The sequence below is a fragment of the Neofelis nebulosa genome, chromosome 2 (genome assembly GCF_028018385.1).
Source record: "Neofelis nebulosa isolate mNeoNeb1 chromosome 2, mNeoNeb1.pri, whole genome shotgun sequence".
In the NCBI taxonomy this organism is placed as follows: Eukaryota; Metazoa; Chordata; class Mammalia; order Carnivora; family Felidae; genus Neofelis; species Neofelis nebulosa.
The window spans coordinates 209,629,365-209,645,932 of NC_080783.1; the positions used below are offsets into that span (position 1 = coordinate 209,629,365).

At 51.3% G+C, this 16,568-nt stretch overlaps 1 protein-coding gene across 1 annotated transcript in view; it reads right to left on the bottom strand.

The window, feature by feature from the left end:
- Nucleotides 1-4,553: 4,553 nt before the first annotated feature.
- ACTL8 (actin like 8) overlaps nucleotides 4,554-16,568 on the bottom strand; it is a 63,093-nt gene continuing 51,078 nt past the window's right edge. The window contains exons 2-3 of the mRNA XM_058718902.1: nucleotides 7,759-8,134; nucleotides 4,554-5,825 (exon numbers count right to left, since the gene is read on the bottom strand). Coding sequence (XP_058574885.1) covers nucleotides 5,073-5,825; nucleotides 7,759-8,106 — 1,101 coding nt within the window. The 5' untranslated portion in view covers nucleotides 8,107-8,134 and the 3' untranslated portion in view covers nucleotides 4,554-5,072. The remainder of the gene's footprint in view (nucleotides 5,826-7,758; nucleotides 8,135-16,568) is intronic.

Here is a 16,568-nt window from a genome sequence, read left to right on the forward strand (position 1 = left end):
CCCTAAAACTGACAACTACCAGACAGCTACCGGATGACAGGACCAAAGATCTGCTGGTCCCTCAAACCCAGTGCAACTCCAAGTACCACCGATACCAAATCCCCCCCCCCCCCCCCCCCCCCCCCCCCCGTCTAAGTCATCAGAGCAGAGTAGGGTCCCGGATGACGCGGCACATTTCGCCTAGAGTCTGAATGCACGCTTTCCTGATTTGTGTTATCGTTCTTGTCTGGTCTCTCTCTAGACCGTTCTCCAAGCTGTGCCCAGAGCTCCATTTCTTCAAGCGACGTCATGATTCTGCTTACAATTCCGAAGTCTTCCCTCCTTCATGCAATACTCCATGTCCTTCAAGAGCTGGCCCTCCCTATCTCCATCTTCTTTTGTCCCCCTCCCCACCACTTTCATTCTCCAGCCATTCTAAGCGCCCCGTCGGTTTAATCCCCCATACCAGGTTGTCAAAGACAGCCGTGGGGCTGGTAGCAGGGACAAGTATTCCAAACAAAAGGAGCAGCGCGTGCTAAGTCCTGCTCCTCAGGCCAGAGTTATCTCAGGAATCACTTCCTACGGAAGATCCTCTGGCTGACCACCTCTCCCTGTAGCCATCAGTCACTCCCCATCCCTATGATATTTCTGTGTACAGAATGGGACTCTGCTCCATGAATCAGACAAGAAATTACCCTGCAACACTTCCCCCTGGAAAGTAAGCTAGCCCCTTATGATGTTTTATCCGTTTTGTGTCACCAGCACCTACCTGCCTGTGAGGAAGTAAAAATAAACAGAAGAGGGGCGCCTGGGTGGCTCAGTCAGTTAAGTGGCCGACTTGGACTCGGGTCATGATCTCGCGGTCTGTGGGTTCGAGCCCCGCGTCGGGTTCTGTGCTGACAGCTCAGAGCCTGGAGCCTGCTGGGGATTCTGTGTCTCCCTCTCTCTCTTTGCCCCTCCCCTACTCACACTCAGTCTCTCTCTCTCTCTCTCTCTCTCTCTCAAAAATAAATAAACATTTAAAAAAATGAGTAAATAAACAGAAGAGCCAGGTTTTTGCTTAAGGACTTGGTTAACAGAGGCTGGTGTGTATGGAACTAATCACATCTATAATAAAAATTATGATAATAATAGCTAACCCTTATGTGTCTGGGACCTGCTCAGTGTCTTATTATGTTAACTCATCAAACCCATACGATAATCACCAAAACCACCTGAGGTAGGCATCTCCACCAGGTCCATTTTACAGATGAGAAAGCTGAGGCACAGGAGGCCAACTAACCTCCCCCAAGGCAACAGAGCCAGAAAGCAGCACAGCAAGGATGCCGGTCCAGACAGTCTGGCTTCAGAGTCTGAGCCCTTGTCCATTTCGCCATCTGTTTCTCTGAAGGGGACGTAGAGGTGGGAGAGGCAATCAAAGTCTCTTCTACAGCCAGGAGGACACCAGTGTTAACTTTATTCTCCACATCAGCAAACCCTAGAGCTCCGAGTGGGGTTATGTCGGGGAACTTGGCCTTCCACACCCCACCCACCCACACCCTAACACAAGGGTGCCAAGCCCCAGCTTTGGAAGCAGAAACTGGCAGGACAGAACCCTCACGGCTGGGAACAGCCCCCCTTGGGGCCCTTCCGGTTGCCCTCTCCACCAGCCACGCCCAGCCCCCCCTTCCCCAGCTGCCGAGACCCTGCCTCCCACCCCCCTGCACCTGGTTGCCCCTGGCAGGCAGCCCCAGACCCCTCGCGGAGGATAAGCTTCCCCCAGCTCTGAGCAGCTGCCAGGCCATACCGGAGCCGGCAGGCATCTTCTGGGCACCACTTGCCGCCCCGCCAGGCCTGGCATGCCAGCAGTTGTGCGTTAGGTTGATGGCCCTGCACAGCCCCACGGAGCTGCTATTTTTAATTTAATTGGAGAGTCGGAGGAGAAAGATGGTACCCAGCGAGGGAGTTTTAAAAGCTTTCGGGGTGGGGGAGGGGGGAGAGAAAGCGAAGAAAAGTTCGTAATTATACACCAGGCAGCCAGATTTGATGCTTGAACAGAAAGGTTAAATGTTACATTCAGAATAAAATGAGAAAAAGTCCTGATGACAGTTGCCCAGAGCTAAATAAGGAGGAAAAAAAAAAATACCCCTTGCCCATCTCTTCTCCAGCTTCCTCGTCTCCCTCATCCTCGTTTCTGAGTCTCCCCCCTCCGTTTCTGCCTTTTAAAGCTCAGAAGCCCACAAATAAGCCAGTTTGGAGCACAAAGATTACCACTTACTATGTCAACACTTGATTGCCACCCCAAAGCAGCTTTCACTCGAGCCTGAAAAAAATCACACATTTTCATTTCTCAGGCCAATGAGGTCTGACAGGGTCCAGAAAACTGGGATGGCAGTCTGGCACTGTGAGTAACCACATGGGCTTTAGTACGGATGGACCTAGGTTCAAATCCCTCCTCTGCCAAGGGACAGATGGTGTGGGTCATAAACAGAAGAATATAAAGAGACGGACTCAGATGGCACACTCCTTTCATCCTTCCTTTTCCCACGGGGAATAGAGATGTGATGCCTGGAGCTGCTGCAGTCATTTTGTGACCATGAGGCAAATCACTAAAAGTGGAACAATCGAGAGACAACATCCTTGAGGATATACCACTGTTCCCCAGGACTGCCTATTTGCAGTCAATAGAGACAAATCAATCCCACTGCGTTTCAGCCACTTTTAGTCTCAGTGTTCTCGAAATGCTGAATCCATTCCTAACTCCGACAATCCTATATTGGCCTGAGCTTGAGGGTCAACTTGAGCAAGAGCATCACATCACTAAGCTTCAGTTTACCTACACGTAAATGGGGACAGATGTCACTCACCTCACAGTGTGCACGTGGGGATTGAATGCGACTCCATTTCTAAGGCACAGTGGCTACTATTGTTGTTCACAGTCCCGATGAATGGGAAAACGATATCAAATTATAAAATGCCAAGTCACCTTTAATTCCATAGCACTTTCTAGTTTTCCAAGAGACTTCTCTCCCTTCATTTTAGCTCATCCTCCACCCCAAATCTCTGAGGCGAGGAAGTATTATTCCCTATTTTACACCTGGCAGCCCCAGAGAGGTTAAGCAACTTGCCCAAGGTAGCTTAGCTAATGACAGAGCCAGCCTGTAATTCTAATCAGATCCCAAGTCCCCGGGGCCTCGGCCGGGCTGGTTCTGAGCTGTTCTACTAAAGGTCCCACTTCTCCTCCTGGGGACCACTGACGTCTCAGGGTTGGGGACAAAGCTGTGTCTGAGACAATATGGTTCATGTGTCGACACAAGGTGAGTTGGGCTCTGGCCTTCAAATTCCTCCTCCCGGCCCTGAAGCCTCGAGATTCCTTGAGCTCTAATCCCCCGCCCACTGCACCTGTGACTCTATTCACATTAGGGAACCAAGAGCCCTGTTCACAAGGAGCCATATGACACAGTGGTTGAGAACCCAGGCTGGATCTGAACACCACGCTTGCCACTCAGCAGAAAAAAATATGTTCAAATTTATTTTGAGAGAGAGTGCGCGTGCGTGCACATGCAAGCAGGGGAGGGGCAGAGAGAGAGGGAGAGAGAATCCCAAGCAGGCTCTGCCCTGTCAGCGTGGAGCCCGATGCGGGGCTTCAAACCCGTGAACCATGAGATCATGACCTGAGCCGAAGTCAAGAGTTGGACGCTTAACCGACTGAGCCACCCGGGTGCCCCGAGAAAAAAGTATTTGTTACATAAATAGTAAGTTCTATGAGTCAGGGTGAGCAGAACAGCTGCTGTGACAAAACAAACCCCAAATCTCAGTGGCTGAAGGTGGTCGATTTTTCCTCATGTCCCAGGGCAGTGTAGCGGGGTTGGGTGGGGCTTGGGGAGGGGGGGGGGTCTATGTTCCATCTAGTCATTCGGCGCCCTTCCCCCATCGGATCCTCTGCATCCTGCAGGCTGATGGAGCGATTTTAAGGGTCAGGCACACACTGAACTGGCCAGAGCCTGTGGCATGGTCACATGACCCTACCTAACTGCAGGGTGGGGGTGGGGTGCTGGGAAGTGTAACCACACGGCCTAGGAAGGAGGGGCGGTCTCCCACGGTCCCCAGCAGTCTCTCTCAGTCTGCCCCATGGAAAGTAGGCATCCTCCTCCCCCCAGATCACATGACCTTGTTACATTTGATTATTTCAGTCTCTGTCACCTCAAACAGAGTTCCTTAATTACTGCCTCCGTCCCCCCGGTAGATCGCAATCTCCTTGAAGCCAGAAAACCCGGCATCTATCCCTCCGTGGTCCCCAGTGCCTAGCACATAGTAGGTCCTGTAACGTGTATGAAATAAATATTACATGAGTAGAAACTCAAACTTTAACAGAATTTCGGGACATCTAGGATAAGGGAGGGAACGTGGCAGAGAAAGAACGAGAGGCTCCAGGCCCCTGACATCCCACTAGGCAGGTCCCTAGAGGCTGCCCTGGCCCCACCTGGGTCCTCATGGACTCCCGCTCCCTGCCTGCGTCTTCCCCAAAGACGCCTGCGTCTTCCCCAAAGACCGTCCATCCTGCCGCCACGCATGACAGAAGCCAGCTCTGGTTCCAAAGAAGTTTATTTGCATATAAAACAAAACCCTGGCCATGGAGGGAGGGCCCTTTGGCTCACCTGTAGCAATTTCTTCCTGGCCAGAAAGAATGAGTAAGACTAGAAACTTCACCTCTCCCATCCCACCCCATCTGGGACCCCAGCCCAAGGTCCCATCTCGCTCGCCCAGTTAAAACCTACTGAACTGAGAGCAGGACAGCCCAAGGGAGATGCCAGCGAAAAATTAAGTGGCTACGAGGGAGACGGTAAGTGATGACTCCCCTGCAAATGACAGATCACCCCCTGGAGACACTGCCTCCGGAAGGCTTCCAGGGTCGACACCCTGTCCTCCTATGGGCTGGACCTCACTCTTGAAACAAGATAAAACCCTAGTACCTAAAAAAAAAAAAAAAAACCAACCCTCATGAACTTGGAATTCCAAAACCAGCTGACCCCACCCCTGCCCAGGCCCCCGTCACTGAAATTAATCCCCTCTAACCCACGGGCGGGGCGGGGCGGGACCCAGGGGCCCACAGGTCACAGCCTGAGACTCTCCTCATACTCCTCCTTGGTCATCCACTCGGACCTGTAGGTAGACAGATGGGCCACGACGGACGCTCCCAGCCAGACGCTGAAGTTTCTGTTGGAACCCACCCACATGGTGGCCTTGGAGGAGGAGAAATGACCTGTCACCAGCTCCTTGTACAGGCGCTTGGTGAAGCCGGGGTACAGGGTGTTGCCCCCGCAGGCCATCACGTGGGAGGTGAGCAGCGGGTGCATGGAGGCCTCGCAGGCCAGGATGGCATCCACCACGGCCTGGGAGATGCCGGGCCCTTGCAGGTCGAACACCTGGGGGCTGAAGAACATCTCGGGGGCCAGCCGCTGCATGGGGGTCAGCTCCACGCGGGTGCCGTCGGGGAGCTGGTAGGCGTTGCCGTCATCCGAGCCGCTCGGCAGGCTCTGGCGGAAGTCGAGCGCCTCCCCCAGGTTCTGCGGCACATAGCACTTGCTCATCTGCGTGGTGGCCACCGTTTCCAGCTGAAACAGGTTGTGGCGATTGCAATCCTCCTTAAAGAGGCTCTTGAAGAGGTAGGCCGCCAGATCCTGGCCCGCGAACTCCAGCGTCTTGCCGCCGGGCTGCAAGGGGCGGCCCAGATGGAAGGGCTGCACGCGGGTCAGGCCGTAGCCGGAATCGACCACCACGCCGGTCAGGAGGCCCGAGGCGTACAGGGACATCTCCAGCTGGTCGGCCAGGAGTACGGACGGCACATCCAGTAACTCAAACATAATCTGCAAGAAGGGAGGAGAGACGCTGGGTTATTCCCACCCCCCCTCCCCGAACAAAAGGTCCCGATCCAGCTCCGTCTTCCCCAAGACTGAGCCACGTGCCCAGCTCTCAGAATGGAAGCCGGTGCAGACCTGTGTCCCCAAGGGATGGAGGCAGGCGGCTGGGGGGGGGGAGGGGGGCGGTGCCCAGAGGAGGTGGGGCACAGGGCCCCCCCCCCCCCCCCCCGGGAGCTCATGCTGTGGAAACCAGAGAGGCTCTACAGGGATTCGGAGTTGGATTTGCCCTGGGGAGTTTGACGACCACATTCAGAAAGACCCGTTTGGGTGGAGGGGTGGAAAGGGCGGTCAGCTGCGTGTCAGAAACGGTGCTGAGGTGCTTGGCTCTGTGAGCAGCGGTGGACCCAGGGGGGGTTACAGCCAAGGGCAGATCTGCAGCCTGGACCATCTCTTTAGAAGAGGGAAGAAGACATCAGACAAGAAGCAAGTGTAGGATATCCACCACTGCCTCCAGAAAAGGGGGGGGAGGGGAGGGGGGGAAGGGAGGGAGGAAGGAAGGAAAGAAGGAAGTGAGGGACGGAAGGAGGGAAGCAGGGAGGGAGATAAATCCACTCACCTCTTGGTAAGTGAAGCCTTTTTTTTTTTTCCACACATGGAGGCAAAACTGGGATTCTGACATTTAGGGTTTGGCAAAATCCCTAGGCTGATTTTCTCCCCCACCCATCACCCCCTAGATCTTTACAAAGCACTCCCCTCCCACCGCCCCCCTAATTGCCCAGTTCGGACTGCAGCCCCATGTTTCTGACCCTACACACACAGAAAGGTGGCACCAGTGGGGGCTCCCGAGGCCTTTGGCCACACAGCCACCACTTCCTGCCCCAGCGGGCCCATCTCCCCCGCTCAGGGGGAGGGGGCTGCCCCATCCCCGGACTCAGAATACTGTCCCGCCACCATCCATTTCCCAAATGGAAGCCAAGGCCCTCTTTTTCGAATGGGAAATCAAATATGAGTCCCACTTAGAACTCTCCAGGAGCTTCCGATCTATTTAGAGCAGGGATTGGCAAGCATTTCCTATAAAAGCTAGACAGCCGGGGTTGCCAAATTTAGCAAACAAAAATACAGGCTGCCCAATTAAATTTGACTCTCAGACAAACAACAATGTTTTCGTGTACGTATGTCCCATGCACTACTTATACTAAAGTATTATCTGTTGCTTATCTGAAATTCAGCTCAGACGTGCATTTTATCTAGCAAACCTACAATAAGTAGGTCTTTTAGCCTTTTCATGCTATATATACAGTCTCTGCCACAACTACTCAGCTCTGTGGTATGAAAGTAGCCAAGGACGATATGTAAATGGGTGAACATAGCTATGTTCCAATAAAACTTTATTTATAACAACAGATGGTGGGCCACTTTGGCCCACTGGCTGTAGTTTGCCAAGACTTGACTTAGGGTAAAATCAAAGCACTCCCCACCCACAGGCTCGGGCCTACAAGACGCAACCCCTGGGACTTCACCTTCCTGCCTCCCTCTTCCCATCCTCCCTGGTGACTGAAATCACCTCCTCAGAGAAACCCTCCCTAATCACTGTCTCCCCACCAGCCAGCTATCACCCCATTTCATTTTGTTTCTAGCAGTGATCACTCTCCGGAATTCTTAGTGGGTAACTTATTCAAGGTCAAGTCTTCCCCAAGGATGGAACATGATCTCTGAACATTTCGGAATCCATGAACAAAGTACCCAGCGTCTCCCCATCTTCATAGACTATTTCAACTGCCATGTCCCCGTCTGTTGGAGGAAACTCCGTGAACCCCATCTTGCCTAGAACAGGTGCCAGGCACACAGTAGGTACTCAGGAGACAGCGATGGGGCAGATTCTTTAGAAAACGGAGCTCCCGACCCTCCTCATGTCCAAACACAAAGTGCCAGGCCTTACCTCCAGGGTCTTCTGTCGGTCCGCGGGCTCCCTCAGAGGGCACTCTGTGACCATCACGGGGGAGTCCTCATGCTCCCGCCTATGTTTCTCCAGGACAAATGACCAGATGTGCTCCACGCCTTCCCAGTTGAGGACGCGGCCACGCTGGATGGGGTAGCTGAAGGTATCAGGATGGCAAATGTCGATGCCCAGACTCACGCGCCTTTGGGCATAGCTGGGGCCGGGGTTCTCCCTGCACGGGATGTAGTTCACGATGCTCGGGAAGACCATCTGGGGCTCGTTCCACCCAGACAAGCCAGCCTTCAGAAAGCCAGACCCATGGTCGATGATAATGGTTCTCGCGGCCATGGCGAAGGCAGGGATCTTCGGGACTTGACTGTGGAAGGAAAAGACAGGGGGGGAGTTACTTGTGAACCCATTCCAGGCCACGGTGGGCTGCTTCCCACTCTCCACCCCAGAATCAAACCTCAGGCTCCCCTAAAGCCTGCCAGCCTCCCCTTCCAAGCCTTTACGCAGGCTGTGCCTGCAATGTTCCTCCAGCCCCAAACTCCTAATCATCCTACAAGGCTCCGCCTGGGAAGTCCTGCCACGCCCTCCTTCCCACCAACTTCTCCCGTTGTGCTTTGCACACTCTGTTACACCAGGGGCACGCTTTTGCTCCATGGGAGTACAGGTTGGGCCGTGTTATTCTTGAAAGCCTTGGTGAGAAGCTTTGCCCCCAGCAGCTCTCAGTGGTGGTTGGCTGCCCGATTCAAGGACTCAGGGACATCAGCCTCAGGGGCCACCGCCATCCAGGATAATAGCGTACTAGCGACAGCATCATGAGCAGGGGTAACGACGGTGACAGTGGCCACCGGCAAAGCTGCCTTTCTGGGGTACACGCCCTCTGTCTAGCTCTAGGAGGGAGTTTGCCTGTGAGGTTGAACAATGTAAAACTGCCATTCATGCCTGCCAAAAATGATCAAACAGCAGCAGGCTTCCAATGGCTTGAGCTGGCAATCATTCCATGTTCATACCCACCTGTAAGGCAGGTAGCACGGTTGCACCCATTCTACAGGTGGGGATACTGAGGCACGGAGGGCTTAAAATTACTTTCCCAGGGCCACACAACCGAGAAGCAGGGCTGACACCTGTACCCAGAGCAGATCCCAAAGGCCACACTCTGAGCATCAGGCTAGGCACGAGAAGTGGGTTTTGAGTAGGAGCCAGGCAGCTGAGTTACTACATAAGGGAGGCCAGGCTGTCAGCAGGTTGGCTAAGCATGATCATGGACAGTTCCAACACCCATAAAGTGGGGGGGAATAATAAACGCCATGCTGGAAAGGTAGGTGGACTCACTATGTGATTTCCAGACTTACTGCAAAACTCCAGCAGCCAACACGATGCGGCATTGGTGAAAGGCTAGTGACAGAGGTGCCTGAGACAGAATGAGGAGTCCAGACACAGATCTTTGCAAAGAAGGAGAACTGGTGTTTGGCAAGGTGCAAAAACAACGAAAGGGAGGAGGAACAGTCTTTACGAGAAACGGTAGGGAACGACTGGATGTCCACACGCCAACAAAAATGAACCTTAATCCATACCTCACACCTTATAAAAAACTAACTCAAAATGGGTCACAGATCTACGTGGAAAACCTAAAGCCATACTAAAACTACCCAAAGAAACAGAGGCGAAAATCACTGTGACCTCAGATACAGCAAAATTTTCTTAGATGGAACATCATCAGCCTGGCCCTTAGAAGAATGAACTGATACACTGGCCTTTGTCAAAATTTAAGAAATTTGCACTTTGAAAGACACCGTGAAAAAAAAAAAAAAAGAAAGACAGACACCATGAAGGGTACAAAAAGACAAGCCGCGGACTGGGAGAAAGGATTTGCAAATCGTACGTCTGATAAGTCGCTTGCATCCAAGAGCATACAAAGAACTCACAAAATTCGGCGTAAGAAAAACAATCCAAGTTTTCAAGGGGCCAAAAGATCTCAACATGTCACAAAAGAAGATACACGGATGGCAAGGAGCCATATGAAAAGGCGCTGGGCATCATGAATCACCAGAAACATGAAAATCAAAAGCAGCACCGCGTGGCTAAGGGAACGGCCAAGGTTAGAGGCTGACCAGACCCGGCGCTGGTGAGGAGGTGGAGGACCGGTGCCCTCAAGCACGGCTGGAGGAAACGCAATTTAGAAAACAGTCTGGTTGGGGCGCCTGGGTGGCGCAGTCGGTTAAGCGTCCGACTTCAGCCAGGTCACGATCTCGCGGTCCGTGAGTTCGAGCCCCGCGTCAGGCTCTGGGCCGATGGCTCGGAGCCTGGAGCCTGTTTCCGATTCTGTGTCTCCCTCTCTCTCTGCCCCTCCCCTGTTCATGCTCTGTCTCTCTCTGTCCCAAAAATAAATTAAAAATGTTGAAAAAAAAAATTTAAAAAAAAAAAAAAAAAAAAAAAAAAAAAAAAGAAAACAGTCTGGCAGTTTCTCCTCTAAAGCGAAATACACCCCCGCCATCCCTAGGATCCCCATTCCTAGGTTTTCTCCCAAGGAAACGAAAACATATGTTCACCTGACGCTCACGTCAATAGTTGCATAACGACCAAAACCCCAGCGACTGCCTAAAGATCCCTCGGTTGGGGAATGGATAGATGAATCTCCATCCAGCGGACTAATACTCAGCACCGAATGACTGGTACGCATAGTCACACAGAAGAAATCTCAAATGCACCGAGGGAAGGAAGCCAGACTCAAAAGGCAACGACTGTATGATTCGAATCCCGTGACAATTCTGGGAAAGGCAAATTATAAGGACAGAAAACAGATCCGTGGCTGCCAGCAGCTGGAGGTGGAGGGAAGGGGGGGGGGCGGTTGCCCATGAGGGGTCATGGCAGGATTTGGGGTGATGACGGAACCGTGCAATATCCGGGTTGAGGGTGAGTATCACCGGATGTGTTGGGCAACTCATGCACCTATACGCTGAAAGGGGTGACTGTTACTCTAAGTAAAAAATGTTAGGGGCGCCTGGGTGGCTCAGTTGGTTCAGCATCCGGCTCTTGGTTTCGGCTCAGGTCATGATCTCCCAGTTCGTGCGTTCACGCCCCACGTCGGGCTCGGAGCTGACGGAGTGGAGCCTGCTTGGGATTCTCTGTCTCCCCCTTTCTCCGCTCCTCCCCTGCTCGTGCTCGCTCTCTCTCTCCCTCAAAATAAATAAACTTTTAAAACAAATGTTAAGGGAAAACCCAGTGGGCGTGAGGACAAATGAAAGCGCGTGAAATCCCCTCGCAGAATATGAATTGTTGCACAGACCGCAGACACGGCGTCTCGAACGCACGTGGGTGTTTCCTGTAAGACAGACATCCAGGAAGGCAGCTGGGCCCGAAGGTTATTTCTGGGGCTGGTATTCCACCGGCTATATGCTCTACTTCAGTTCTGGGTGGCCCGCGACTAGGGAGCACGGCAGCCACCGCCTGGCCCCGGCCAGCGGCTCCCCTGCACCACCAACCTCGGGGCAGTGACTAGGCTTCACCGCCTTGAAATCGCTCTGACATCAGATGGGGTAAAAAGGAGAAGAGAGATGGGGCCAAGGTGTCGGCCTCCTCCCTGGCGTGCTGCCAGGCTGAGTGACGGATTCCTCACACTGCATCACCCGGTGATGGAGGGCGGCGGGCCCGGATGGCATTCCGGGAAAAGAGCTCTGCCCCCGGGTTCCCCGCATCACAAGAGCAGGGTAACCGGCGAACGCTTCCCTGGCCTGGGCGTTCGGAATCATGCGACCCCACTGTGGTTGTGCGTCAGGAGGCTGGCGGGGGGGAGGGGACTCCAGGCCGGTGGCCCCAGTGACCTGGCCTGGGAGCAGAAGGCGGGGGAGGCAGTGGGCCATTCCTCTCCTGGACTAGAACACAGAAAGGAAGTAGACAGACATGAAACCTACATACTCAAAAGCATTTTTGCAGTCATTTACTCCACAAGCTCCTACCGAGCACCCTCTATGTACCAAGAACTCTTGTAGACTGAGTGGCTCCTGCCCTCCTGGTCCTTCCACCCTACTGAGAAAGACTGTCAGTCAGCACCAGACCAGATATACCATGCCGGGGGCAGGGGAGGGGGGGGTAGGCGATTAGTACAATGAAGAAAAGTAGGGGTGCCTGGGTGGCTCAGTCGGTTAAGCATCCGACTTTGGCTCAGGTCACGATCTCACAGTTTGTGAGTTCGAGCCCCGCGTCGGGCTCTGTGCTGGCAGCTCGGAGCCTGGAGCCTGCTTCGGATTCCATGTTTCCCTCTCTCTCTGCCCCTCCCCCCATTTGTGCTCTGTCTCTCTAAAATAAACAAATGCAAAAATTTCTTTAAAAAAAGTAAAATCTGGTAAGAGGGACACGGAGAATAAGGAACACAGAGGTGTGGTGTTGTTCTCAGTGGGGCAGCCAGAAAAGGCCTCTCCATCGGGTGACATTTGAGCAGAGGACTGAAGTGAGAGAATAAGGCATGTGATTACCTGGAAAAGCATCTAAGCCGAAGGAACAGCAGGTGCAAAGGCCCTGAGGAAGAAACTGCTGGATGTGTTCTAGGAACAGCCGGGATGCCAGGATGGTGGGGGATGTAGCGGGCAGAGGGAAGGGTGCTGAAGGTCTTGGGTGGGCCTTGCAGGCCTTTGTTTGTTTAGAGACGTGGGAAACCACTGGAGGGGGATGAGCACAGGAAGGACATGATCTGACTCAAGATGTCCATACATCCTTTGGGCTGATATGAACAAGGGACCGCAGAGATGGAAGCAGGGGATGGAAAGGTGGTGACAGGTGATGGTAGGTAGCTTGCACAATGGAAGCAGCAGTGACGAGGGTGGGAAGTGGTCGGCCCCTGGATGGGTTTAGGAAAGGCCGTTACGGTGGAGTGTGGGACCGGGAGAAGGATAAAGGAAGACATCAAGATCTGGGGCCTGGAAAGCCACAAGAATGAAGTACCCACTCACTGAGATGGAGACGACAGTAGGAGGAGCGGGTGTGGGGCAGGGAGGGAGTCGGGAAGTTTATGCTGGATGTGCGAACAGTTTGTGATGCCTGCTGGGCACGTGTGACGATGTCTGGCGGCAGAGTCTGCAGATATCTGAGCTGGAGATATAATTGGAACTTACCGAGTGGATAAAATTGCCAGTTTGGGGGATGGGTGAACTCACGAAGAGCCTCGAGGTAGATCAAGCCCGACGCCTGTGGGTAATTTAAGGTCTGGGAGCTGGGCGTTGAGAAGCAACCAGCAAAGAGGGTAAGAAGGAATGGCCGAGGGGCTGGCGGGGCGTCTCAGAGGCCAAGCAGAGAAAGTATCTCGAGAAGAGAGAAACTAGATGAAGACCAAGGGAAAATCTGTGGAATTTAAGCCACACGGAAGCCACCGGTAGCCTTGGCATAAAGCATCTCATTGGAACGTCACCAATGGAGGAAAGCCTGAGGGGTGGGAGACGGGGTCTACAAAACTGGCTCTGGGAAAACATCAGCGGAGTCCGCAAGAAAAGAAATGTTAGGACAGAGTCACCCACATGATGTACGTTTTCTGATCCTGGGTCACAGAAAAAAATTACCGTAAAGATTTTCGCGGGCTTCCGTTACCGGTCGGGATGGAGGAAGCCCAGCACAGCCCCGCCTGCCACTGAATGTAACTAACAACATCGGATAAGATGCAAAAAGCGAAAGAAAAGCCAAAGCGGCAGATGAAAGAAGAATGAAAACCTGGAGGTGAGGTTCTCGGCCGTTCTATTTCCCTTTTCTCTGAGGCAGGTTCCCGGCAGGGCTTCAGGAGTGGGTCACTGACAAGTAAGACCAAGAGAAAACCTGTCTTTCTGGCCAGAAGATCAGGAAAGGGGGCCTCTGTAAGTCAGAGAATGTGGAAAGAAGACAGCAGAGGAGGGATCCCCTCGTTCTGTGTTAAGAACTGGCTGAGAGCCCAGGCTTGCCTGTGCATGTGAGGGATTGACCCAAAGCAGCAGAGGGAAGGCCCTACGAGCCGACCCGACATTGGAACCACTGCCCCCCGGATGGTCCGAGCCCACCTGGGCGCTGGATGTGTGTGGGCCGCTAAAACAGAACGAAGAAAGCAAGCCGATCTCCAGGGGAGTTTCACAGAACACAGGGTTTCGTGGCATGACATTCAGGACACCCCACACAGAAACCAAAATTACTCAACACGCAAAGAATCGGGAAAATGTAACTGACCGCTCCTTCGGGGAAAACATGCCCATGCCAACCCTGAGCTGACCCGGATGCTGGAATATTCCTGAAGACATCCGAGCAGCTGTTACAATGGACGTCAAGGTAGACAGGCTGGAAGTCAATGGACAGACACGTGTTTTCAGCGAGAAGTACATACTATAAAAAGAAGCAAGAGGTATGCATAATAGCTGGAATTTGTCAAAAGGAAAAAAAAAATCTGTGCAGCAGTAGAATAAAGGTGTCAGAGCAATAAATAAGAGAAATTAAGATAGCAATAGAGGGGCGCCTGGGTGGCTCAGTTGGTTAAGCAACCAACGACTCTTGATTTCAGCTCGGGTCATGATCCCAGGATTTGTGAGTTCAAGGCCTGTATCAGGCTCTGTGCTGACAACACAAAGCCTGCTTGGGATTCCCTCTCTCCCCCCCCCCCCGCCCCTCCCCACTGGCATGCGCTCTCTTTCTCTCAAAAAATAAATAAAAATGGCATCAATAGAAGTTTTCCAAACTGAAAAACAGGAAAGAAATAATAAAAAAAAAAAAAGCTTCAGAGACCCATGGGACTATATAAAAAAGTCTAATATTCATGTCACTGAAGTCCCACAGTAAAAAATATTTGAAGCCGGGCACCTGGGTGGCTCTGTCAGTTAAGCGTCTGACTTCAGCTCAGGTCATGATCTCACAGTTCATGAATTTGAGCCCCACCTTGGGCTCTGTCCTGACAGTTCAGAGCCTGTCAGGAGACAGTTCAGATTCTCTCTCTCTCTCTCTCTCTCTCTCTCTCTCTCTCTTTCTCTCTCTCTGTCTCTCTCTTTCAAAAATAAATGAACATTAAAAAAAATTTTAATAAAAAATATTTGAAGGAATAATGGCTAAAAATTTCCCAAATTTGGTGAATGACATAAATCTGCCAATTCAGGAAGCTCGGCACATCCTGAAGAGAATCCATTAAAAAGTAAAACGTGTGTAGGGGCGCCTGGGTGGCTCAGTTAGTTGAGCATCCGACTTTGGCTCAGGTCATGATCTCACCGTTTGTGAGTTCAAGCCCCGCATCAGGCTCTGTGCTGACAGCTCAGAGCCTGCAGCCTGCTTCGGATACTGTGTCTTCCTCTCTCTCTCCTCCTCCCCTGCTTGCACTCTGTCTCTCTCTCTCTCAAAAATAAACGTTAAAAAAATTTTTTTAATAAATAAATAAATAAAACATGTGTAGACAACAGTGTAGTCAACCACTGAATACCAAGGTTTTCTCTTGCTCAATGCTGAAAGCCTCTAGAGAAAAAGGAAAAGCATTATATAGATGGGGGAGCGACAATTAGGCTGACTGCAGACTTCTCATCAGAAAGAAATGTCAACCCAGAATTCTATACCCACCAAGAGTATCCTTCAGGAATGAAGACAAAATAAGACATTCTTAGTTGAAGGAAAACAAAGAACATTCACCCCCAGGAACAATTCTTTAAGAAATGTTAATGAAAGCTCTTCAGGTTGAAGGAAAATGATGCCAGAATCTGGAACCCCCAGAGTGAAGGAAGGACAGCAGATTTGGTAAGTAGTTGGACAATAATGTCTTCCTCTTAAAAATCGGTAGAGCCATTGAAAGCAAAAAATTGTAACAACGTGTGCTGGGGTTTCCAGTGTCGGCAGATGTCATACATGTAACCCCTATGAGGTGGGGGAAGGGACCTTTGTGGTTGCAAGTTTTACACGCTATGTGAAGTGTTAAATATTGACTCTAATTAGAACGTTGAAGGCTAGGCATATATGTGGCAATCCCAAGGACAAGCAAAATAATAATAATAATAATAATAATAATAATAATAATACAAAGAGATAAGCCCCAAAATCCAATAGATAAAGTAAAATAGAATACTAAAAAACATTTACATAATCTAAAACATGGCAGGGAAGACAGAACAGAGAAATGGAAGCACAGAGCAGGGTGGGGAGACAAAAGCAGTAGCCCTATATCCAACCGTATCAACAATTACACTAAAATAAAATGTCCCAAGCCATGCCAATTACAAGACAGAGACTTTCAGTTTGGAATAACAACAACAAAAAGACCTAACTGTAGAGTGTCTCCAAGAAATCCACTTTCAATACAATGATAAAGATTAGTTCCAAGTAAAAGGATAGAAAGAGATAAAACCATGTAAGAACGAATCAAATGAAAGCAGCAACAGCTACCCTAGTATCAGACCAAGTTGGCTTCCGAACAAAGACTATCACCGGGAACAAAGACAGATGTTGCATAGTGGTAAAAGGTTAGCTCACCAAAATGTCATCATAACCCTAAACATATGTGCATCCAACAGGTACTCAAACTCTTTAAGCAAAGACTAAAAGACTCATAAAGAGGAATAGAAAAATCCACCACTCAACCTGGAGGCTTCGATCCCTTTCCCAGTAACTGAGAGAAAAAGTAGACAAGCCAAGCTGGCTGTTGAGGATTTTCACATCTTTGCTCATTTTCCAACTGACGTTTATAAAGCATTCCATTAAACAAAAGCAGAACGCACATTCTTTTCAAAAGCACGTGGGACACTCACCAAGATAAGCCACCTTATGAGCCACAAAACAAACGTTCACAGATGTAGAATTGAAATCACAGAAATCACATTCTCTTATCC